Raw genomic sequence first — 27,025 nt, forward strand, 5'->3', positions numbered from 1 at the left:
AGAACAACAATAGCAGTTCTGCCTGTATGCAACAAGTCCTAGGTTAAAACTCCCGATTTATGCCATGCTGGCCTTGTACAGATCTCCCCCAAAAGAAACCCACCTCTTCCTATCTACATTAAATAAGACTTTTAAAAGATTTTCTTCTGACAAAGCGTTTGGTTTTGTGTGAAAGTTTAATATTCTTAAGTCCATAATGACAACAGTATAAACAATTCAGATTAGGTTTTTTGTTTTTGTTTTTAAACACAAGGTCAGAGCGTACAGCCAAAGAAAGCTCTGCCATCAACTTGATAGGGACAGAAGCATGTTAAGGGTTGATTAAAGTGCAATTTAGTAGCAATCCTAAGACATCCATTTCTTTTCCTGCAGCTGATACCCATGCTTTCAACAGCACTGGTACCACTCCACTCCGAAATCAGGTTCTGCCCGAGTGCCAGATCTCCATGGCTTAGAGTCCTTTGCTGGTATTTTCATTGCAGTAAAACTGTAAGAGCCATAAGCAAGTCAGTGAGATTGAGATGGCTCGTGGGACCATCATGGGAAGAATGAATCATCTGCCTTGAAAATATAAATGTTTATGATCACTGCTTCTATTCTGCACATATATTCTTAAGACACACAACTTTTACAAGGGTGTTGATATTTATATAATTCCGTAAATTTAGATGGTGCATTACAAACACAATATGTGGTCGTAGCTATAAATAGCAGAGCAGTGGGACAGAATTTTCAACTATTTCTTGTTTTCTATGCACCACAAATGAGATGTATGGCACAAGTTAAGGAACTAGAGGAAAGAAAATAAATACAGTTATTAGGCAACAAAAAAACCCCATGAGTCTTCAGATTTTAGATGGTGGAATGGAAGGCTAGACTTGTACCAAAGAACAAAAAAATAAAATCAGTCCCTGAGATTTAACTCCAACACTTAGCCATGACTAAAAGACAAAGAGCAGAGAAATATTCTGAAGTGGAGGTTCTGATAATAGATTATTTTCATGGCATGTTTTCAGTGTCAACGTGACAAACTAACACCTGCCCTTGACAAGAAGGACTCTGACAAACAAATGCACAATGTAATCAAAAGACTAAACTTGATTCTAAACCTTGGCTGATGCTTTTTTAGTGCTCACAACGCTATGGATGTAGGCACAAATCTATGAAAATGATCACTGGATGCTGTAGGAGCATCGTAACAATGCACCAAGGAAGACATTCTTCCAGAAGGCCAACTAATAAATTCCCAATGCATACTAAAAAGGAACAAACCAGTAACTCTTGGTAAGCCTTCTAAACTTTGATAATACTCTTAGTATTAAGAGTTTGCTTCAAGAGTTAATTTGTCAGGCAATTACTATAACAGCAGTTAAGGTCTAAGGCTTAATATTGGGTACCTGAGATCAACCAGCAACCTAGCACTGACGCAAGCAGTGAGCAGTTATTGTATCTTTATTTTTTATATATTTTTAAAAAGGCTTCTTGCATCAGCCTGCACCCTCGTTTCCATTTCTCTGCTCAATTAACAAATTAGTTCAGAAAGGAGGAGACTCCTGGTGCAAGCAGTACTTTTAGAGCCAGGTCAGTTATATCTTCCATTTCATTTCTTCATCTTATACTGGATATATTACATTTATATTGGATATATTATATCAAATAACAGCTGGGGAAAAAAAGTATGCACTGAATTACTGTTTCAAAAGTACACTGAAATACTTCTGGACACTCGGATGCTCCCAGACACACCAGACCGTGATTTCACATGAGGAAGATCCATCCTTCCGCAACACTATTTGGCTCTGATGATGGACTGACACACATTTCATAACAAGGTAAAACATTCAGAGCTCTGAAGCTTGAAAGTGGGGATCCACACCTACTCTAGGGAAGGTCATACTCTGTGCCACTGCTGCCCTTCTGCCATGGGGAAACGCAATCACTCAACGCGGATGCTGTTTTCACAAGGAAATGGCCATCTCGGGCAGAACAGATCAGAAAAGTGGTTTTAACAGCTTTCAGTATGTACTTTAATGATTATATTGGTATACTGATGTCTTTGTCTTTCAGAAAGCATCAGTCAGGTAGAAAAGGTGAGCCTTTGCTTTATTGTCCGCAACAGACACTTTCTACAGTGCTTCTTCACACTGAATTGACGGGGTTTCCCACGTGTCCTCATCTGCCAAGTGAGCCATCTGTGAAGTCTGATCCACAGGTGCTTTCTCACCCTGGGCTATTAATAATGCATCTTCTCCTCCTCCTGTTAACTGAAGGTCAGAGCTACAAGAACGATTAGATTCATCAAATTTGTCTGTCAAAGACTCTGCTGTAGTTGTAGAGGACTCTTCAGTCTCTGTTTCAGCTTGTGGTTCTGTTTTAAAATGAAGTCCAAACATGTTATTTCGGATGAGGTATCGAACACACTGCAAAATCACATTCCTTTCATGTCGGATGTCCTGGGCCAGTAACTGGAAAGAAAGAAGAGAAGATGATGCACGTTTCCCTCTATTGCTCTGTAGCTGATACAAGCCTAGCAAGATACACAGCTCTACTCAGTAATTTTGAACATATCTGAATTTAAATAGGTGGCTCTCTCGCAGAAGTCCTGGACACATAGAGCAGGAGACTGTCTTACGAGAGACAGCACAGGAAAGCCATGGATTCCCACACTGGGTGCTTTCCCACCGACTGACTGGGGCTTTGGCAGAGCCAGTGAGCGTGTCTGACAGCACTACTGCACAGCTTGCTCGGCTGGGAGATCTAAGGGCTCACTGTCCCTTCCTCCCTCACGCCAGCTCGCACTGATCTTACTGCATCAGTTCAACTCACCAGCCAGGAGAAAACAAACCTGACAATTAGCAGCAAGTAGTGGGGCGTTCTGGGTTTTTTTGTTTGTTTGCTTGGGTTTTTTGGGGGATTATGTGTGTCAAAAACTGAACAGAGTGAGCAAAAGGCCCAGCATAGCAGAGAAGAAGAGTTGGGATCCGGCATCTGGAGAGGAGGTGGCAGGGAGGGAGCTGCCCTTTTGGGCAGCAGCAAGCTGCTAGAGCAGCGCAGGTTGCTGGTCAAACACTACTTTTACAATGACAGAGGCTCATAATGGCCAGATTCAGTATGGTACTGGCACATGACTGTACCACCGAAATGGATGAAAGATACACATGTGCCTAAAGTGCAAACGTTTAAGCACCGCTCATTTAGCGCCATTAACGCACTAAGGCAGGTAGAACAAGTGACAAATCTGATGGTATCTTTTGGATTAAGCTGTCAGTCTCAGTTTGCTCAGGTGGTAGAGAACGTCATGGAATAGACCTAAATACCAGGAATTTCCCCCCCAATTATCTGACTGTAGACCCAGATGACGATGCTCTCATATCATGGACTATAATTAACACCTGAAACAAAGAACGCATCCCAAGACACGTATTCCAGTACATCAGGACAGCAAGTCTATTAGCATCTTTTACACTTTCCAGGTTATACTGTATCTGTAATTTAATATCCCATGCATTTTTAGAAGACCCCTATGAGTAAAAGATACTTATAAATACAAGGAAAGGGCATGTTTCATCAGGTGACAGACTATGGATTTAAACAGCAATAACTGGTTTGGGCTATAATCCACCAACCTAAGTCTAGTAGCTTAATCAAAATGCCAGAGGCCTCCCTCATCTCCTTTAACCTCACTAAAGTTCATTTAAAAAAAAAAAAAATATCAGCCAGAAGGCTGAAGGACCTTTTGTCATTGTGAGTGTCAGCCAAACTAGTACTCTGAACAAACAAATTTAAAGCAAGCGGGTAAATCTGTAACTATCTGATCATTTGCAGATCTGTATTACACATCCTAGCTAAATTTGGCTTGTAATGTCACAGAGAAGCTTTTTTGTTGTTATAAGTTTCAACAGTGGTTTAACCAGCCACTTTAAAGTGGGCATATTTCTATTTAGACTAGTTACTAAGAGGTGTTACAAGCAGCTGACACCTAAAACTGGCCTTCAGAAACCTCGCGTCTGAACTAAGAGATGGACATTAGGGCAGAGAAAGGACAGCGCAGTGATGTTCTCTTTCCCGGACTGGGAGAAACTGCTGAACTCCCAAACGGCCAAATAAAGGCACAGATGGGAGGCACCATCACCTTATTAAAGACTGTATCTTTGTATTACATTTTTTAATGCAGGGATGGGTATCAGTGGAGTGATGCTACACAGGCTTTTTATTTTGTCAGCATACAGAATGGGTAAACAAACATTAATGTTTGCATGGCTACAAACATGTTTTAGTAGTGCCCAAGCTCACCACTGAATGAGTGCCAATAGACATCTGCAGCTATTCTCCTAACTCCCCTTTTATTTTTTTTAAAGCATCATTTCACTGATACACCACCTTTTTCTTAGCAATCCCACTTCCTTACTTTTTGGATACATTCTCAGCAGTCACTCACTAAAATTTCAACTTTGCTTCCTCAAGGTTTTTATACACTAACCATTTCTGAGAGATGAAGCCTACCTGCAAATCTCAGGTGCTCCTCTGTGATTCACAGCCACAGTACACATCCTTTAACAACAGTTTTGAGCAACATTAAAAGGCAAAAAACCCCCACCAAAATGCAATTTTAAAAATGGACTATACTGGCAAGCTACAATTCAGGCTTCCAATGTTCTGCCAGCTTCTCTCAGCATGTGGGACTCCATATGACTTTTTTCCAGAGTCCTCACTGCTTTGATCACCAACAACTCTGAAGAGCAAGAGATAAAGACGACTGCATGCTTAGGGAGCTACACAAAGGGCAAACACTTCCTTTTCAGTCACTAGGATTTTTAATTCTTGGCAGCAACGGTAGTATGTGCTAAAAGGACTATCAAGGGATTTCTCCCACATCTGCAGCTTGGGATGTGGCTTATCAGGTATCTCTTGCCTAAACATCCTGTGCTGTTTCAGAGCCCTGGTGTCAGTGGCACCCTGCTTTCTCCTGTGCTCTGCCCACAGCAAGTTTTCCTTTGACAGGGGAGCTCTATGCTGGCTATTTACAGAATCACAAGGGTAGTCTACCTATTTAATACTGCTTTTGAGCACTAAATGCAATAAAAGCTTCAAAGTTTTGTTTATACTAAAGAAAGCCACCAAGCTGCCAAACAGGATGCTTTGCACTGTTACTGAGAACAGAATCATAACAACTTGGACTCACCCCTACAAACCTCTTTTTACCCTTCTGAGACACCAACCTACTCTTCAAGGTACCAGCACTGTCACTTCCTCAGATTGGCCTACACGTGCCTACAGAGAAGAAACCCATGCATGCGCAGGTTGCAGCTCAACACTATACAGTTTAAGTCACCAACACCCTTAATCAACAAGATCTCTTTGACTGCATCTGACAAAATTGTGTGCTCCTTGATCAGGGGAAGGCAGCTGAAAAGCAAAGCCAGGAGCAAAGGGAGGAAGACTGGAATAAGGCTGATGGGATCACACACAAACAAAACCGACTGCATACTACCACAGAGAGGTTAGAGGAAGGAATAAAGGTTTCGTCCTTTGTGCAGCTCATTTTAGGCACATGATTAAGTTGTCATCTCTTGCTCACCAAGTCAGCCATTAACTGAATGCACACCAGCGTATTTAAGCATCTACACTTTCTCCGAGTGAAATGCTCACTTCGCTATTTTAAGACAGGACCTTTGCTAACTGACTGCTCTAACTTCCCACAGGGAAGAGGAGAACCACTCACAAACAGTGCTACTCTTGTACAGGAGGCATTATTGTAGCACTAAGACTGTTACCATTTCCAGTAGAGTTGGACGGCGCTTCGGAAGGAGAGGTAATGTTCTCTTGCCCCAGTTATCAGGCCCTCTGGGGGGACGTGCATTTGAATTCGAGCTTCTTAACGTCGTGCCTGCATATTCTGGACGTTTTTGATTCGGGTTTCGACTCCAAGGAACATAAGTAGTTTGAGGCGTATTTCTGAGCGCAGCCTGGTTTTTCTCAGCTTTTGTTGCAGTCTTGACAGGGATTTCTTAAAGAAAAAGAACACACTTTCATCTCAAACTTAAAAGCCTCTTTAATATGCTTATATCCCCATGCACTGGCAGTTCATTAGTACTATTCTTGCTCACATACCCTGACGTGAAGATGTTCAAGGTTTACTTGGAGGGAGGGAGGATTTTGTTTGGTTTGGGTTTGGTGTTTCTTTTAAAATACAAAGAATAATCTCTAAACATTCACAGAAAGGAAAACAAGATACTTAAATTCAGCAATACAGAAAGAAAAATAGAAGTAGTAAGAGTTGAATGAGATTTTCAAACTTCTGCCTTGTTATCACTTCGAAAGTACATTGCTTCCGCTTCACAATATAGCTTGCTGCAAATTTGGCTGCTGAGAAAATCATGATACATTAGGGCAGAGGATGCCTAAGTTCAATTCCCTGCCTGCTAGACGCTCTCTGTAACTTTGGGTAGGCCATCTAGGGCAAGTAAGGCATAGTGAGTATCTGCAAAAACAAGGAGCAGCAGCAGTTCTTTACCATACACCGATGTATACACTCAGAGAAGCACAAAATCCAAGTACTACAGAGTTCAAGTCTTACTGCAACACCCAGAAGCCTTCTATGGAAAAAGCCCTTAAGGACATGGAAATTAGTTCACAGGTTGAGCATAACAGCTTTTTTCTGGCACTATTCAAACGTGATTTGAAGCAAGACTGAAGACAGGCTGCTTTTTTTTCCCCAACTAGGGGAAAAAAGGCTTGGGAAATTCGATGACACACACCCTAACCAAAGACATTTTATGCCCCCCCGCCCCCCCTTCAACCCAGGACATGCTGCTGAGAAAAGGCAAGCAAAGGGGGTAAAAAAACCCCACTCAATCTTTCAGGAAACTCTGTTTGAGGCTTTCTAAAGTATGCTGTAGGGCTGGGGGGGGAAAGGCATTAAATGCGGCACAGGCCAAGTGGACAAGGCCATCCCTGTGCACCGGCTGTATGCACAAATGCTGTGTTCTGTCTGGGTGCTTCTCTGAGACTGGGAGCTATCACCATACTGGGAACAAGTAATAGCTCACCTAGTAACTCCGGTTAGTGCTCAAAACTGGGAGGAGGGAGGAATGGGGAAATAAGAGGAGCAGAATAATGGCATATCCTTTTATTCCTCCCAGCCTGTCTTTATGCATGGCTTACACCAGTACTAGCGTTCACTGTCACTGAAAGCAAACTGGAAAGGATCTGTACACAGACCGCAAAAACATCCCTGTGCATAACCTTTTACAAGCTTCTCTCTTTACTTGTTTAAGCTTAAAAATCAACAGGTACAAGAAAACTCTGAATTACAGCACTGGTAGGCAGGCCAGAAATCAAAAGGCATTTCCAAAGCCAAGTGTTTTGGAGATACAGCCACTGAACTGGCATTACACTAACAACTTTGCTAAATATAAGCCACAGCTTATATGTTGTATTTTCTTCTGCAACACCTTTGATTTCTCTTTTTCTCAAGTTTTTTCTCAAGAAATTGTACGTACTACGTAGGTTCTGTCTGACACCGATAATCTGCAGCATTCCGCAGCTGGGGATGCAGCCGTAAAGAGCTACCACTGGGCTACTGCACTCATAAATGCTGCATTTATAAGTAAATGGGACCTGGACAATTGGACGGGAGATGGCAAAGGACCAAATACAGAATAGGTGAAGCCCCTCACCCTTCCCAAAGAAAGGTCATTTGTGATCAGATCTTATCATTGCTTGCAGTGCACACCAGCACAGTGACGTAGGGCAGAAGGGGAGAGGAGAAGGGCAGAGGACACACTCCTACGCACCTTCGGGCTCGCTGTCAGACATGCTGCCGTAATTGGCCGACAACGAACTCAGGGCAGAGGTGACCTGCTTGGGAACAACAGTTAATCCCAGCCTCCTGTCTTCAGCTGGTGCTTCGTCCTTGTCGGATTCTGCAGGGAGAGAAAAGTCAAGAGGGATTTTTCCCAATACTCCTGCATGCCAACAGCCAGCCTTGCTGCTGGTATCTCACCACTACCCAAGACCGATGTCGAGCACCATTGCTCAACACCGTGGACTGATTAAAAACACCCCACACTTGCCTACCCTCTACAGACATTCGGTGGCAAAGTTGTCTCACCACTGGTTTACAGTCCTGCCAGCAAAGCTACAGAAGCAAAAAAAAGCTTCCTGAACAAGAGCTTGGGCTTTCTGGCTCTTTCTTCACATACCAAATGTAATTATAGGTTTTACTATCAAGCATAGGTAAAGAGAGAGAGGATTTCATAGTATGTTTTGAAGTCTTGCTCGATTTAGTCCTGCAGAGGCAGGGGAGAAGGATTCAAAAGCCAGTCGGGGCAGGGGGAGAATTAGGCTCATTCAAAGCGAGAATTTAAGAGCAAGGCAATTCTCAGATAGTAAAAAAGTTCATAAGGGACACTGAGAACCAAGGCTACAAATTAGACGATCTGTTTCCAGCAGTACTTCAGACCATTTGATACTTAAATCCCCGCAGAGCATTACGGCTGTGCATGAGTAAGCAAGGTATTACAGTCTCAAACTGCCCGAAAAGAGAATACCAGGAAGACAGGAGGCAAGCGGACCAAAAATGCTGAAATTGAGGATACTAGGAAAACAGAGCCCTACCAGAAAATGATTCCTAAAAATAAACATACAAAATTGTGATGGCTTTAGTGTGAAACAAAGGATCTATATGCATTAAAATCTTGGAAAGACTCTCAGGTGAACAGTGCTAGAGTCAGCAGCAAAACTAGAAAATGCTTTTCAGTAATACACCTGCATACAAATTTCATGTGTGTATATATATATATACACACATACACACACACACACAACACTACTAGAAACATTTTGAGAAACTAGTAGCCTGTTGAGACTTCTAGAAAAAGACTGGTTGCAATCTTATTTTCACAAAGAAAAGGAGTTGTGCCCTCTCCTATCCCCTCTCTGTCTAAGCCTGCCCCACAGGAAAGCTGCCTCACGCTTCTTAAGAAGATTTTACTGAAATAAACACTTTTGAGATCTTTATTTTGAAATCACAAGCGTTTCTCTATTCTCTTCTAATATATCATTAACAATTGGCAATTTGATTCATTGGAGTTCGTGTCGTTCGATAAAACAACTTTTAGATAAATACACAGGTATTTATCTAAACTACCTACCTGCCTCTTTTTACTTTGAGCTCTTTTTGAAAAGGTTGATTCTCACTGGTTTAGTAATCATGCCAATTTGCAATTACACTGGAAGCTCATGCTAAATGCGGTGCATTTTTCTAGTTGAGAATACAGAGCGTCTGCATATACTTAAGCAATTATAAAAACAGCATTTACTCCAAGTTATTTTAGTTCATTGCTGCTTTTTTCTATCTCATCCAAAATGTTGAGTGCATACTGGGGTTGGGTGCCTTTTCTTTTTATTTTCTTGAAATTTGAAAGAATTACTTTTCATTTGCTTTTTAGCAAATTAGGAAAACACATTTACTGGAATACATTTTCTCTTTCAGACTAACATATTTGGAGGAAGCGTTATGCACTATGGAATACAACTGACTGTTTCTGGTCAGTAGATCCCTCAAAATTTTACACCCGACAGGCTCATCATCTTATCTTGTTTCTGCTTATAAACCAAGAGGAAAATTCTGTTTTCTCATCTCCCATTCAACTTCTTAGCTTTGAAGGAACTAGCCACTAAACAGAACTTAAGTGAATGCATTATGCAAAAAATACATTCCCTCTAGAGAAAGGGCTGCTGCTGTTAGAAAGGTTTAAATACTCCAACAAAAATGTACCTATACAGCAAAAACACGGACTTGAGTTGTATGATTTTTTTAATTCTACCTAGTTATATTGTGTTTGTTATTATTTGCTATGACTATATTTCTCAATAGTATAAAAAACTGCAACTGGCTTTAATAATGTGTAATAAGCAAGTAACACATTCCTTTTCTACCTATTATAACAGAAGTTACTAACTGTACTTTGGTATAATTAGACATTTTATCATTAAGTAAAACACAGATGCTGTGGGGAAATAGTTATATTTAAGCATACTTAAGTTTCCCAACATGCAGAGATTAGTGGAATAAACAAATTGCATAGGGATGCTGAGTTCTTGTTCCCACTAATTGAAGATTATGTTTTCAAGAGGAAAAACTCAGCATCAGACATCTTTCCAGGGGATGCATTCTACAGTATGGCTACATAGCTACAGTATAAGTCAGCTTACATGCCTTATTCTAAGAGTACTGCATCACTACTGACTATTATAAATAGTTGTATCTGGAGAGTTTATATTGCTGCCAGCATGTGGAAACAAGACATGCTCACCAAAAAAACTAAGCAGCAATACTTCAGAAAACACACACATATGGGCAGTATCAAGAGTAAATTAGATAATGCAGCAAAAAAACAGAATTAAAAGAAAAATGCTGACATTTTAAGTAATTCACTTAACTCATACAAGGAAATCCATTTGTTTTCACATTCTAAATACTGTTATTTCAAAACCACAAAGGGATATTTAATAGTCTTTAAAAAATAATTTGATTGTCAAAGTACTTTATTCTTCTTCTGGCTTTATAAAGATTTTGTTATTTTACACGTTGGTTTAGCAACCTAAGTTGATGCACGTCCTTTAGGCTATCATACAGTATTTATGGCAGAACATGTAATATTGCACACAAACTTTGTGGCAGCACTTCCAAAACTCTGACTAGCAAGCAGAAGTTTCAGCATCTAAACTTAAAACAACTCAGATGCTATTTCTTTTCCTCTCCTTCCTGAAGTTACTACAGCATCACTTCCCTATGGCTCAGATCATGTTCCCTTTGCTGCCTTTCCCAGCCAAGTGTTTTGGACAAAAAAAGCATTCCTAATCAGGAGATTACAGATAAAATAAGATTATTATGGTAAAGTACTGGTTAAAACAAAGATAGAATTGAGGTGCTCCGTTAAGAGCCCAGAAACCCTCTTCAGTTTGTCAGCTAAATATTGATTTAAAGCAAGTAATGCATTTTAAAACATACAAAGCTAAGACAAATAAGTATCCAGCGTGGATATTTTTCAATTCCAAGACACTCCTACATTCTGTCTCCCAACATCTTCTCCTCTTCAGATTAAGCATTTTTGGATGATACAGAATAAAATTTAATGCTTCCTAATTTTCACAGAAAAATCAGAAAGACATAAAAGCAGCCTGCTAGATTTTCCCTGTATGTTTATAATAAAATCAAATTGGCTTGCAAGCAAACTTATGTAGAAGTGCTTAATGCAGGTAGTATCTTAAACATTCTTGTGTCAGCCTTTCTAAATCAGAATTTTTCTTCCTCTTCAATGACTTTGTATTTCAGCTTCTTTCCAAACTGTATCTCAGCCAAGTCTACTAGTTTTAGCTCCTTCTACCAGCACATGTGGACATGAATTCAGTCAGACACACACAAAGACTTCTAGGCTACTGAGATAGTTTCCTCTATAACTGGCCAAGCCTACTAGGGCAGAAGCTCCCCAAAATGCAATGACGATTTACACCATCTCCTTTAGATAAACCACTAACCCACATTTCACAATAATCATACTGGAAATTTTTCTTAGAAGACCATGTCCTGAATCAGGATATCTCTCTACGGAAATTTCCATTTAAAAGGAAGTTCTAAGTAGAAGTTTTAGGTGCAGGGGTGTTGGACTATCTTCAAGCTTGTGACCCTGTTGGCCCTATTGTAGGCACAACACAGCAATCCTGAGCTTTTTTTTTTGTTAGTAACAATGAGAAGGTAAGTATGACAACAGGCTCCCCAGTATTATTCTCCAAGCATACTGTAAAGCCTTGCATCAATGCATCAATCCCCTACTAAGAGAGCGTTATCCCATTTTAAACATGCCCAGTTAGCCCTCTTTCAATCAAGGACAGAGTTTACATGTTTTTCTAAACCCTCAGCTCTCCCCAGAAGTTGCTAGTTCAAAACAAAAGTTGAACAAAAGTTCAGTAATCTTTTCAGCAGTACTAGTGCAAATAAAAATTCTCCAAGTTCCTTCATCTTACCAATGTCACTGTTTGCCAGAAGACCAAGAGGGTCCACATCCTTCACGTTCGGCTGAGCCACCAAAGCACGCTGTTTTTCATGTCCCTTTTCACACATGCTCTTTTCTGGTCCATTGGCTTCATTTTGTGTTCTATGTACATTATAATCGCTACTATTTTTCCTAAATTTCTTCCAGAATGGGCGCCTTTGTCTTCTCCTCTGTCTTCCTTGCTGCTCAAACCTCTCTTCATTTTCTGGAGGTTTCCACATCCCCTTCATTTTGCTGGAGAATAGAAACACAAAGCTGATACAAATGACAGCCTATGAGAATAAAACCAATTGATGTAACGAAACAGCTCAGGACCACATTTAAGTTTCAGCAACACAGCACAATGCCAGGACTTACTCCAGCTCAGCTAACATGTGGTGACAGACCAGACAGGTAGTCACAGCTCATCTCATTGGCAGGGCAATGTGACAAAGCTGGAACCTAAATGAAGAGTTTGAAGTTGATGAGTTTTATCTTTTGACAAGGCAAAGGGTACGAGGGCTAAGCAAGTTTCTTGATCATCTACAGTGTGAGAACATAGCGTTTCTATTTCACATTACAAAGCCAACAAATATTCCCTTCGCTTAAACTATGAAGTCATTAAAAAACAGGGGGAACATGGGATTAAAAGGGAATCGTCTGCTATAAGCATACTTCCACTGCTGAAGACTCCTTTTTTCCAGTTACAGCTCAGAGAGGGCTCTTGCTGCACTAAATCCATTCAGCCACCTGACACCATCAATTGCAATAACAACTACCTACTCCTGCCTCCAACTAACATGACGTTCATCTTTTCCACTCAGATGGAAAAGGAAGAAAAAAAACTTTTATCAGGACAATGGATTTTAAAAAACCCAAAACGAGTCCTAAATTATGGAAAGAGCACGGCATGCTGGTTCCACTAATCTTTCAGGTTATCCTATAAACACCAAACATGTTTATAGGAAGGTACCTGGAGAGCCTAACAAACTCTCATCAAAGTCTATAGATACAAGAATAGGTGTGACCCAGACAGAAAAGCAAATATAGAAGTGACAACATAAGCTTCCTGAAGATATTTATTTTCAAGCAACAGAAACTTAATTCAGCAAAACAAGACTGCAACTAATCATCAGCACATTACAACCACAAAAGACATACAAGATCTATGGTCTTGAATGAGCCCCATGGTTCGTTTTGCTCTGTACTCTCTCCCTCAGCCTCACCTACAGCATGGCGGAGGTCCTGTTATCCCTAGTCAACCATATAATACCATACTTGGGCAAGAGCTTCTTTCTGAAACTTCTCCCTGGGTCTAGAGTTATACATCTGCAAGCAGAGTCTCATAGGTGTATTTCTAACCTGGTACCTTGTCACTGATAAGCAGCCAGTGGAACATGTGAGGAAAGAAAAAAGAGCATAAAAGCAGGGTGAATGGTCACCTTTCTCCTCACCTACTTTTCAGCAGTGTACCACTTAGAGACCCTCTCTGACTAGAGATGCTCCCAAGACACTGATGGTTTTGCATCTCATGCTGTGGGATGTTGTGTGAATGTCTGACATCCCTGAAATCTTGCAAGCAAGGTGTTAATATTTTGTGAAAAAAGGACTTACCTTGGTTTGTCTTCATTCTGATGCCTAAAACGGTCATTTGGGAGCCCCATCCTTTTCGAGTTACAAGAAACAGTATATAACCGCATTCTATTCACCCGTTCCCACCTATGCAATTTTTCTAAACCTCCATCATACAGCCCTTCCAAGCTACCCACTTCTTTGCTTGTACAGAAATGTTCCCATTTACCATCATTCCTCTCCAGCCTAATTAAGTCCTTCTTGAGAGGAGAACGGGGCCTGCCATAGCATTCAAAATGGCTTTATATCACAACAAAACATATTTCATTTCATTCTCCAGTCATTTCATGACAGTGTCTAAGTAAGTGTCATTTCTGAGTGTCATTTCATGACAGCTCAGCCCTGATAGCGTCATCCACCATAGTGCTCCTGTGGCACAAGAGGCAAGCCGCCACCTTCCTGTGCATCAGTCTCTCATCCACAAAAGAAGGCTAATATTAGTTCACATAATTCAACTCCATCTAGACAGAGAATTGCATTTCTGAATTTGTACAACCAGGCTCTAAATTCAGGATGTTGTTGTATAACCTAGAAGATACTGAACAAATATAGGCTCAATTAGAGGTGTTGTCCTTGACCAAGGGTTAAAAACAACATTCTGATTTCCCTGGGGCCTCAAACACCCAGAAAGAAACCCCAAGGTCACAAACACATCCCAACAAACGTCAGACTGGCATCTGCCTTCCACCTTCCCTTCGTGAAAGAGGTACTCTTCACTTCCCGTTCAGAGGGGATAAAGAGCCATGCGCTATTAATCAGCTGTTGCAAGACACCACACAGACTGCCAAAGTGGTCCTTCTGCATCTCTAATCTCACATGCAGGGATGCTGAGAATTAGCAGTTGTAAAGCACTTCAGCGAACCACAAATGGAAAGCGCCATAGAAGTGTTAAGTATCTAATCCCTTCTAAATCTTACTTAGCTATTTGCCTTAATAGTACAGCTTGCAGAGAACAAGCTGTATTCTATTTTTGCCTCATGCATCAGTAAATTTGCCAGACAACCATCAATTCCAGAATCTTTACTGTTGATATACAGAGCAGAAATGACAGCTTTTTGGACAGTTCATCAAGTCTATAGTACTAGCAGTTCAGGGAAGGGAGGGGAAAAAAAGAATAGATTTCTAACATCAACAAGAGTTAAAGGTCACTAAGTGAAATCAAACAGCAACCAACCTCTAGTTTTGAGGGCTCTGTTTTTCCCGAACAATTTTCCAGATATAAAGTTACTAACACATGTAATAGATAAGTATGGAATTGCTGACAGACATTTAAGACTACATAACGCACCAAACTCACAGCCACAAGTTACCAATAAGACACCAGTTTGTTGCTGTGACAGGCAAAACATATTGTTGCTCATGAGAACCTCCAAACATAATTCCATATGTTTGCGGCTTTAGTCTCAATGCCTAGGTGTGTTTCTTTGGGTCCAAAGCACTTCTGCAACTTTATATCTTTTGAAGGAAGTTTCTGCTTTAGTCTTTTATAAACTCTTCCTTCCAAAGTCACAAAAGGCAACTTGCTGGAGGGGGTGGGTAAGTGTTGGGTCTTCTGAATCACATGCTGCACCAAGGTAATTTGCACTATCACCATTTAACAAATCACACTAGCCTGACACAAACTGTATTCTGTACTAGTTCAACCACTTTACCATGGTGCAAGTTTTATTTTGTTTGGTATCATCCCCTATTAAAAAAAAAAAAAAAAAAGGCAGACAAGCTCCAGCTTCACTTCCATGCAGCAGCAAGTGGGATTTAGCAAGAGCACCTTAGAAGTGGGTCTGCTCCTGCCCTCCAGCTCAGTCTTTTTCATTTAAACAAGTGATATTCTCAGGGCATGGATCATTATAACATTTTAAAAAGTCTTCTCACAGGCCCTAACATAGAGCTAATGAAGTTAGCTGGCTCCACATAACACTGACACTGCGGGGAGGAGAAAAGAACAAAGATCATACTGGAAAGTCATTCACAGTATAAGGGAGAGAACAGCTAAAAATCCAACAATATTAAGTATTAGGCCCAGAACAAAGGTAGCAGATAGATAAAGATGATGGAGGGTAGAAGAAAGAAGTAGCACTACTTAAGCTATGAAAATAAAGTTAAATCTTCCTCCTCCCTTCACTTGATTATTGATTTATCATCTGAAAGAGAGTAAGAAGCCAAATCCACTCATAAAATCTCTCTTGGCCATTTTCAGGCATTAAATGGTTAGACCATGTGGATTCATTATGTTGCATGACTTCCATCCCCATTATTTCTTTTTCAGAGACCAAGGTTACGCTGATCTAATGAATGGCCACTAGAACGTGGTTTTCTCAAACAAGCCAGAGTGCAGAATTCAGCACGAACATCACATTTCTAATACAATTATTGTTTAATTTAACTGAAGTGGACTATGAAGCACTGTAAACAAAGGAACATTACATCTGCAGTTTGTCAAATGACCTGTCCTCTGTTAAAGGGCAGCTAGATCGTGTGTACAGTAGAGGCAGTAAGTGCTGGGAGACCACAATAAGAGAGCGTACTTCTGAACTCATTAGGAGGAAAGTAACAAGCTTGTTTCAAAATGCTTACCCAAACTGTTGGGTAGTCAGCACTTCTCCCCTTTCTTCCTTCTGCATCTGCATCGCCTTCTTCCTTTCAATGTTTGCCAACGTAGGAAAATTTCTAGAAGAAAAAAAATAATTCACTGGCTCTTAAATGATTCACTGTACTTTGTCAATTCACCCTTTACTAAACCAACACACTCTATAAATATAATAGATTTTTAAACAATGTAATAGATTTTTAAAACATTTCATGGAAGTTTAACAGACTGTTTCCTTCTTAAAAAGGCAAGAAAGCTGAGTACATTTATGCTTACATACTCTGATTAAAAAAAAAAAAAATCTACCAAATTGGCATGATTGGATTTACCAAACCATGAAACAAGCTACAGACAAACAGTTCAGTCATGCTTATGGACCCTCTGCCTGTCCCTACACATAACAGCATGACTTAGTCCTGCAATTTTATTTTTATGGTGCTTCAGTTGGAGCGTTTGAAGGATCTTAAAAGGTGCAACATGCCTTTAGCAAACCAACTGCTAAGTTCTTGTAATATCAAAAAAAAAAAAAGGTTATAAGAAGAGCTTCTGGGTGCACAAGATTCATTTAATGTGATAGTTAAAGAAAAGCACACAAGCCTCCTCTTGAGCAATATTCAGTATTGTGCTTGCACACTGACCTCTACTTCACCAAAATTACTGCCCCTTTTTTCTTCCAGCTTCCAAGAAAAATTGCTAAGTCATGCAGATCAAAACAAATCCACTGTTATAACCATCTCCCAAACCATCCCTCTCTTCCATTCTCCTCCTCCCTCCCTATCCCTCCCTGTGGACGAATGCCACGCTGGTTCTAACATGCAAGGCCTGCTGCAAGTTACCGTCAAAGCCCAAAAATGGCTACGCCAGTTGCTCTGTAAACATTAGTTAGCTAAATCCCAGTGCTTTGAGATAAAGGTGGTAAATGGGAAACACACACGCACCCCCACCGGCTTCTGGACAGAAACGCAAAGTATAAATATTTGATAAGTCTATTAAAATGGAGTAACAAGAAACTTAGAACAGCTACTCGCTATATATACCTATCAAAAAGGACACATATCTTTCTTTAAATATTTAACCTTATCACATGCATCTTCCCCGTTTTACAACATGAATGTTAAGCCTCACACTGATGCAAGACAGCTTCAACCACATACCAAGGGAAAAAGATGAGAAGCATTTCCTATGAGACACACCTAAACACATTACAGAACTTGTCTCCTTTAAGAGGATTTGAACACGAGCTGTCAACGTCTATTCTCATTTATCCCAGAAATCCACCATACAGCTCAAAAAAGCACAGGGATGTGATGTTTTATCTCCACTCTTCCCTGTTAGCTACACTTGTTCATCCGTGTTATAACGCTCCCAGCACACAGCAAGCATGCAATGAATTATTTAATCTCAAGAGCTTCACATTGACAGAGTCCTGTGCTTGGCACTTCTCCACAGTTTTAGGATAAGGTGCTTTCCTTCACGTGAGTAAGGCTCACAGGAGGGGAGAGTGCTATAAAGTAAATAGTTAGGCTCAAAAGAGCCCCAAGCTTAGCAACTTTTCTTTTCTTTTAGAAGACATAAGGGAAGACCCTTAATCCTGAAACAAAGAAGTCTTCAAAGTGCTCCTGTAGTTATGCTGATTAAGGACATATTCAGACACGCTCTCACAATGATTTGAGACATGACTGCCTCCCACTTTCATTCCTGTGAGTTACCACTCCCTCCACCGAGCCACCGTAATGGACTCCACAAATGCTTTCAGTTCAATTCAGTGCCAAGACAGACAGATTTCTCCTAAACCACCCTGGCAGTTGACACAGGCAGCAACTAACAGCTAAAGAGAGCTCAAGTCATAAATCTGAATATGCCTGCAGAAGCACATTTGAAGACACCTGGAGTGGCTGTGTTTATTTTCTTCAGCTCTCCTCAAATGTTAAATGGCATTTTACTCACTGCCTTTAACTTGTACAAAAAATGTACCTATTTTGACAGCACACATGCACAGAGTGTTTCATTTCATTCACAATGAGCAAATGAGCATCCGCTAGTTTATTCTTCCATCTAAAGACTTGGTAGGCAGTAAGCTCTAGACATTCAAGTCCACAGGTCACCACCCTCAGTACAAGGTAGACTGGGTTCACTCCTCCCCAGGTGCTCTGCTGTGCAACGACAAGGCTGGGCTAAGCCCACCAGTGGGCCCTGGTGGGACTGGGCCAAGTCAACCCCAGTTCTCCCTGCAAGGAGCAAGTGGACCAAAGTTACCCACCCACCCCAACATACCAGCTCCAGTGCAACTCCACAACTCATCAGGTACTACAGCCCCAGCACAAAGAGGTCTGTGCACCTCCTAACATCAGCTAGATCTACCCATGGAGGCAGCAAAATTCAGCTGGACCCTAAGTGGAGGCAGATGCCTAGAACGGAAACATTATGGTCTTGAGGTACGACTTTACAGCAGACTTTGCAAACTTCACTATCTAAGGACAGCCACAAAGTACTCAAAAGAGGTCAAAAATCAAAAAGAGAAGAACTGAATTTGTTTTTGGTACAGAGAATTCTTATTCAGGAAAGTTAAAATTAGGAAGACTGCTCTGGAACAGAGGTGCGACAATGCAGAAGGAAGAGCCTATACTGAATCTTTCCACATAAAAGACCATGTGTTAAAATCCGATGTGCTGACTTGGGTTAGAATCCTTCTCAGAAGTCATGCCCTCCTCCCTCAATAAAACAAGGTTCTTAAAGCGTTACCTACAAACACCACTGAAGCAGAATTAGCCCAGCACCTAGGTCCTGTAAACAACTTGTCAGAGCTTGACCACAGACAGCTTCATCAGTCACCACAAAGGCTTTACAAACCTAAGCAATTTCCTGTAAAAGTGGGAGTTAAACCAGGATGTGATGGTCTGGCACAGTAGATTTCATGAAGGAGCCAGCAGTGCCCGAGAAGGCAGCCCCATTTCATAGCAGCTGCAATTTCCAACCAAAGACACTTCTATAATCCAAACTGGAAGTTTTTCAGCATAAATTATCAGGATAACACCAGAAAACTGGTTTTCAGGCTGAAATGAGTATATTACATATACACCAACAAAATAACATGCAGGTAAAGGATATCCTAAGCTTACAGAGACAGGGAATGGCAACATTGAGCATAATCACTAACATGTGTGCCTTAGTGAGTAGACTTTTTTTTTCAATAAACAAGTGCACTAGCCAAAGTCATAGATGTTTTATAGGCCAGCATACTCTTATCTTGCTCACATGAACATCAGAGTAAACTAGCTCTTAGCAAGCAGTGGAAAAACAGAACTTTGCCAATGTCTAACAGAAGAGAGATCTGTTTCTATAGCAGTTCACACAATGAATTTCTGAGTCCAGAGCTATACAAGTTTATCATCTTTATAGGAACAGCACTGTGATCAATTTGCCTCAATAATTTCTTGAGCTGGTCTTGATTGCATACGCACAACCTACAGCAAAGGGGACATGGATAGCCCAAAGGGAACAAAGATAGCCCAACAGAGAGCTGATAAAATCTTGGTTTAAGACTCCCAGGCATTTTATCAAGCATTGCATCTCTAGTGTGATTTTACCATATGTTAGCTGAGGCAGTTTTATTGCTAATCCATCCCTGCAGTTCAGAGTAAACTTTATTATATCTATGTTTACCTTGATCTACCAACACATTCCTTCTATTTTGCTTTGTCTCCTCTACTTTTACCAGGTGCTAAGAAATTATTTTCCTTATTACATACTTAACTACTATGAATGCAACACCAGGGAGGATTCCAAGATACTCTAGGATTATCATTATTCAACTAGAGAACCACAAATTAATTAAAAATGGTGTGGTTGACAGTACATTCATTAAGCACATGCTCAGCCTATCAGATGTATTGCAAGAAAATACAGCAGTCAATCCCTAACTGAACCAAAAAAACCCAACAGACTAAAGAACGAGGGGGAGGAGGGGGAGAATTTACAAGCAACAGACAAGATCAAGAAAATCCTCCAATGTTATATTAGGACCTAAGCAAAAGTAAGTTTAACAATTCACTTTAACAGCAGAGCAGCCTTGTCACATTCTTTCTAATAACCTTTGCTCAAGAAGAGTTGGTTAGAAACAGATGGGCCAGCAGGACTCAGATCTCACTTGGAAAGAAGGGAAGACAGCAATACCTCATTCTGACACATTAAGGAAACGCACTGTAGATAATTCCCTTTAAACTTGTGTTTAAAACAAAAATATGCTGAAAACAGCACACTTCTCAACACTTGGAAGGGACAGAACAAATCAAAACAAGAAAAGTAATTGTAATCACCAAAGCTGATGTCAGACTTCACAACCATCTGTCTGCAAAACACAGGGAAACCCTGAGATCCTGCTGAACTTCATGTCTATCATTGTCTGCTTAACTTCAGATTGCCTGTCTCAGCAGGTTCAGTGGGCCACAAAGAGTCTTTTAGGTAAGCAGAGATATGAATGCTGCAGCAATGAACAGGGCATTGTACAGAATCCAAGACAGGAAAACGGCATTCTGACCCAGCATACTTCATCCAGAGCTACTCGCTCCTTACCAGCTCTCCCCCTTCTCTTCCCTCTATGTGAGTAAGGCTGCACTTTAAACACAGACTCTTTCTAATAGATTTTAGTAGGATACACAACTGAGCAACACAGCAGCTAATTAAGAAGAAAAATCTCAACTCTGTAAGTAATTATTTATAACAGCTGAAAGAGCAAGCAAGACAGGAATATTAGGGATGCAGCATGGAAACACACATTAAATCATTGCAACCTAATTGGAAACAAACTACTAATGACCTAAAAAGATTCATTCTTAGCTCTGACTGGAGCTTCTAGAAAGAAAAAGGCTTTTTCCTGTCACCATAAACCACAACTGCCTAATAGCTCAGACTCCCTCTGGTGTTCTTTTTTTCTGTACAATGCAGTGTTTACTGTGAGTCAACAACAGACCTTCAGTAGTAAACTGATGCTTTGCTGGACACCCAATTAATGCTTCGCAAAAGTTTCAGCTGGGTTTCTCTCTTTTTCTCCCCTTTTTTTTGTTTTTTAATTAAAAAAAGAAGGATGTTAGTACAGCTTCCTTGTTGTACAAAGAGATAAAAAGCCACCCAGGTAGTCACTCTACACCCATCCATTATAGCTGAACAAGATGCCCACACAAGGACTGAAGTACCAAAATAAGCTACAGCAGTACTCCATCTAGTGGCCTTCGCTTAGAAGGTCCTAATCTCATACTGCCTTTTTTGGTTCGTAGTTGTGACTACAAGACTTTATTTCCATTTATTTTACTGTGCCGCAGTGAACAAAGGCTTTCAGCAATTTTGCACCACAGCCAAATCATATTCATCTGTAAGAAACCAACAGTATATGCCATGAGATTCTCTAAAAACTCAACAAAACCATCTCAGGCAGAGTATCAGCCTTACAATTAACTGTAGATAAACATTGCCTTGACTCGCAGCACCCACTCCCCAAACAAACTGTACCTAAACGTGACTGTACATTCAATTCCTGCTTCCTTCATGTTCTAGATAGAGTAGAGCATATAGTGACAGACATACCTTAAACATCATATCAACACTTAAACCTTAGCATCAGCCACTACACAGGAACTCTCCCAAACACCTCCCAAAACAGAAAAGTGTATGGAAAGTTGCAAATGAATAGCAAAGTCTCTGCACCCAAGTACTGATATCTTTCCTTGGAACTACTGTTAGAAAATTAAGTGTGGGCCACAAGACAGACAAATCTAAGGACATTTTGGTTTTTGCTAACTCTGTTCAAACACTTAGTATTGTAAGTAATAAAGACTTGCTAAGTATCATATTAGGAAAAAAAAAAAAAGACAGCAATATGTAGAGTGAAAGTAAGTAAACAAACAAACCCTCAAGTATCTTTTGAATAAAATGAAACCTTCGAACCAAAACTAATCGAACACCAAACTTGTACTTGCACAGATCACAAGCAATTTTTGTCTGGTTAACTACGGCATTACTATGCTAAACACGGGACAAAAGACATTTTTGGTTAAAAAAAAAAGCTGTTTTTAAAAAAACAACAAAAAAAGCTGTTTTTTTACTTTTTAAAAGTCAAAAAACCACAAACAAACAAACAAAAAAACCCCACCACACACCAGGACCTACAGATTATCTTCATTTGTAAAAATTGACACCAGTTACAACAGTTGGCTGCTATGATGTGCTGACATAGTGAAAGACTTCCCTTTGCGGTCCTGAAATTTGCAGAAAAAGCCACAACTATGTCCAAAGGAATGTTAAACTTGCAGGGATTTGCTCCTTCCCATTACATGGGGAGAAATTTTGCTTCTCAATACAGCAACAAGTGATGGGAAGCAATAAAAAAATCTCCTACCATACATTCCACTCATTCTTCCTTTTTTACAAAGCCACTGTGTAAAAAGTTAAGGGAAGTCAGGTTCAAAACAGGAATGCATTAACATTGCTTCCTGACAAATGCAAGCTGGATTCATCAGTAAGATTGCATCAGACAACTGGGTTTATTTTCATTTAGAAAAAAACAGGAGACTAGTACACTGCCCAGGCTCATCACCAGTGATCTTGAAATTAAATTTGTATCACTTCCCAGTCTGCATCTAGGACTCTTGCTCATGGAAACAAAACCCATGTACTGATCACTCGCAAGACTATATTCCAAGTCTGGAACGGAAGTGAGGAAAGCCTACAGCACCTTTCACCTGCTGGAAAAGGGTAGATTTTAATCTGTTCAGCTTGGGGGGGGAACCCCAAACATCAGTGGGATAAGACCTGTAGAAGTCCAGTGTGAAGTTTTAAACACTTTAATCCTGGTAAATGGAAAGAAGTTGTACCACCTCACATCACAGAATGAGAAATACTGCTTACATGTGAACTTTGCCTTGTACCCTAGGTACAACGTGAGTTAGACTACTTGAGACAGCATCATTCACAGATTCTGTTCTCTTTCAGTAGAAAAGTGTCGAGCAATGCGGAAAGTTTTTAAAAATTAGGAGAATTCCTTGTTGGGGTCTACTGGGACAACTGAGGCTGTGGAAATTTGCACACAGTGGGATGTATTACAATTATGGTCAGTACAAGAGTTCCAGATTTCTTAGCTATTAAAAAAACACCAAGCAAACACACACATATTTCTGACGTAAAATGTCTCGGCAATCAGGCTAAAAGGAATGTCGTTCACCTAACCTGGGGTACCAAATCAAATGCCTGGGAAAGCTATGTCCTTCTCAGTTGATACCTTGCCTTCTATTATAACCATCCAAATGATTATAGTCTCTGCAGCTCACACCCTCCTGGCTCAGGCATTTTGACACAGACCACTACCACAGGACTTTTGTGGAGTCAAAGGAACAGCAGCAGCAAGCACGTGCTGCTACTGCCTTTCAGCTGTCATCTAATGATCACCCAGAGAAAACACAGTAAAACAAATTCATAGGTCACAAGTCTTACTTACTTTTTTCTTTCTTCTCTCCATCTAGCGATCTCTTCTGGACTATCTAATTTTATTCTTTTAGCACCAGGTGCATGTGCCTAAGGAAGAAGTATTTCATAGGTGTTTAAAAGGGGAAGGAAAAAAACCACAAGAAAAGAAAAAAAAAAAGCGCATCATTCTGCCAGCTACAGTAGTACCACGCTGTTTTCATCTCCAAAAGTGGTGAGACTGCACACAGCGATTACAAAATGAATCCATTAAAAACCCTATAGTATTCAACATATTTTCATCCACAGCACTGTCTTACAACAGATTCTACTCAGAGGTGATACATTTGCCTTCCAGAAGGACAAAAGCAAGCCTTTGAAGAAGGAGAAAAGGGACTACAGTAAAGAATTGCACAGACTCATATGTTCAGCCCAGGGGGATACCTACATTCTTCCAGTGTATCTGAACTATCTTCTCATGTGCGCTGAAATTGCAACCTTCTTCTGTGCACTGCAAGATAAGGGGGTGAACTTAAGACACACCAAGTTACACAAACAAATTATAAACAAGCATTCAAGTACACTTCAATGAAACTCAGTGCCAGATGCCTGTGCAGTCAGTTATACAGAACTTTTAAGCTACTCAGTTTCAAAACAAATGTGACTGTAAAAACAGTAAGAAGGGATAATGTGCCTCTAAATTTCATCTGATTTTAGAATAACCAGTGAGGCCAACATACCTGATAATTGGAGACAATGTGAAGTTAACCTAAGAGAAAGATTTGCAAGACTCTCCCAACTTCAAATTTTGATACTTCTTTGCAATAAAGGAGTGGATTTTGAAAATATGTTTTCCACATAAAGCCTTTTCACACAAAAAATTTTACATACTATACTGATGTCAACGAATTAATTCCTACCACTGGGGTGACTTAGCAATACTTCACAAGAAAGACATTAAAATGACTTCAGTAATAAAACCAAAAATACAACTGAGAGCTCTCCTACACACAGCATTCAGAAAAAATCCCCTACTAACACTTTTTGTCACCCTGGAATCTCTTTGCTAAGTCTTCCATTCAAAGAGTGACTACAGCTAACTACTTATCATGCACAAAGTTAAAAATCAAAGTGTAAATAAAACAAGCCAAACTTATCAACCTGTTTATGTTGTGAAATATGTTCATCATACTTCTCCTGGTTTTTATAGCCACGGTCACAGGTATCACAATAATGAGAGAAAACTGGCTCTTTTTTCTTTTTGGTCTGAAAAAAAAAAAAGAATAAATTATCTCAAGATTGCAGTTACAAGATTACAAGGTATTCCTATTTTTAATTAGGTGTGAAACACTTCCATGAGTATTTTTGTTAACAAAGCTATCAATTAAAACATGTTTCAAAAGCCTCAACGATAAGCTAATATAACATGAAAGTGAAGTTCAAATCACTCATCTTCCAAACAAAGCAACCTGCACTCAGCTCTTTCCCCTGCCACCTTTCCATCAATTATCACTTCTGCAAACAGACCAGGCTCACACAGGTTTATCAAGGGCTGGGAGAAGAGCTAGGCTACAGCCCTGAGTCTCTTCCCTATGAAGTCAGACCATGCATGGCTATTCTCACGTGACATGTAAGAGCTCAGAGGGCAGCAGAGATCTTTCCTTCTCCCACTACACACATCAGGGTGATCTGGCTGTCTGGTCCTGATAATATAATAGAGCGCTAATGTAATTTAGGCACTCGAGCATCACCACGGTAAGGTAAGGGCTTTTCTAAAGTAAACCTGTGTTAGAATTTGGTTGAAACGTTTCTTTCTTTCAATGGGCTCAAGATTTCCAGACTGATTGTCATATGTTTGCTCTCTTGTAAGGGCAGGCACATTAGACGAGAGTATGCGGTCTCTGTAGTACCACGGTGCAAGTTCCACACAACTGTCACCAACACAGAATCACAGAACGGTTTGGGTCAGAAGGGACCTTCAGAGATCACCTATCCATCCCCCCTGCCATGTCAGGGACATCTGTCACTAGATCAGTGAACACTTCCAGTGATGGGGCATCCACAACTTTTCTGGGCAACTTGTGCCAATGTCTCACCACCTTCACTGTAAATAATTTCTTCCTTATGTCCAATCTAAGCCTACTCTCTTTCAACAATTTAAAACCATTGCCCCTTGTCCTATCGCCACAGGCCCTACTAAAAAGTCTGTCCCCATCTTTCTTGCAAGTCCCCTTTAAATATTGAAAGGCCGCAACAAGGTCTCCCTGAAGCCTTCCCTCCTCCAGGCTGAACAACCCCAACTCTCTCAGCCTTTCTTCATAGGCGAGGTGTTCCAGCCCTATGATCATTTTCGTGGCCCTCCTCTGGACCCGCTCCAACAGGTCCGTGTCTTTCTTGTGCTGGGGACCCCAGTCCATACCTTTGGCTTGTTATTTTCTTCTGGAAAACATTTACTAAACCCAGGCACTTGCTCGCCTTGCCTCTTCTGGGAGAAACTGCCATTTCCACCTTCAAAAAAAAAAAAAAGAGCCAGTTATACCTACAGCTGGTAAAACACACCCCCTGCTACCTCGGTGGGCCCGCTGTGGCAGGGAAGGGCCTGAAGGAGAGACAAGCCAGGGCTGCACGACCAGCACGGACAGGAGGCATACGCTTGGAGGGAGAGGGAGTCCTCCACCCCCCAAAAGGTTAGGGACAGCCCCAGGGTCCCTGCTGATGAGGGATGGGAAGGAGTCCATGGGCCCGAGAGACGACCTCCCCGGCACCCCTCACCAGCGTGTGGGCCCGGCGGTCGCTCTCCGTAGGCCAGCGGGTACCAGGCGGCGGGTGGCACGTAGCTGTCGGGCTGCGGGTGGCTGTCAGCAGGTGGCGGGTAACTCTCGGCGGGCGGGTAGCTGTTGGTGGACGGTGGGTAACTCTCGGCGGGCGGCGGGTAGCTGTTGGCAGGCGGTGGGTAGCTGTCGGGCTGCGAGTAGCTCTCGGGCTGTGCGTAGTTCTCAGCAGAGGGGTAGCTCTCGGGCTGCGAGTAGCTCTCGGCGGGCTGCGAGAAGCTGTCGGGAGGAGGGTAGCGCCCGGGCGGCGGGTAGGGCCCGGGGGGCGCCCAGAAGCTGGGCTCCCAGGGAGGCGGCGGACAGAAAAAGGGCGGGGGGAGCCCGGGCGGGGGCAGCCCCGGCGGGGGCGGTGGGTACCAGGCGAAGGGGTTCATGTCGGGCCCGGAGCGGCCGCCCGGGTGCAGCCCCTGCCCCGCGATGTGCTTCCCCAACCACGTGGGGCCACACCGGCGGCCACTACAAAATACGTCACTTCCAGGGTTTAG

The 27,025-nt window shown here is 41.3% G+C and overlaps 1 protein-coding gene across 1 annotated transcript; it reads right to left on the reverse strand.

Moving 5' to 3' along the window:
* Positions 1-26,999, reverse strand: NUFIP1 (nuclear FMR1 interacting protein 1). The gene is made up of 10 exons (XM_072850180.1): positions 26,482-26,999; positions 26,129-26,217; positions 24,871-24,975; positions 24,158-24,220; positions 23,744-23,820; positions 16,245-16,337; positions 12,031-12,293; positions 7,797-7,925; positions 5,775-6,007; positions 1-2,465 (listed from the first exon to the last, which is right to left on the reverse strand). The coding sequence occupies exons 1-10, from the start codon at positions 26,912-26,914 to the stop codon at positions 2,127-2,129; spliced, it is 1,824 nt and encodes a 607-aa protein (XP_072706281.1). The 5' UTR covers positions 26,915-26,999; the 3' UTR covers positions 1-2,126.
* Positions 27,000-27,025: the final 26 nt, after the last annotated feature.

This window comes from Ciconia boyciana, chromosome 1, assembly GCF_034638445.1.
Source record: "Ciconia boyciana chromosome 1, ASM3463844v1, whole genome shotgun sequence".
Lineage (NCBI taxonomy): Eukaryota > Metazoa > Chordata > Aves > Ciconiiformes > Ciconiidae > Ciconia > Ciconia boyciana.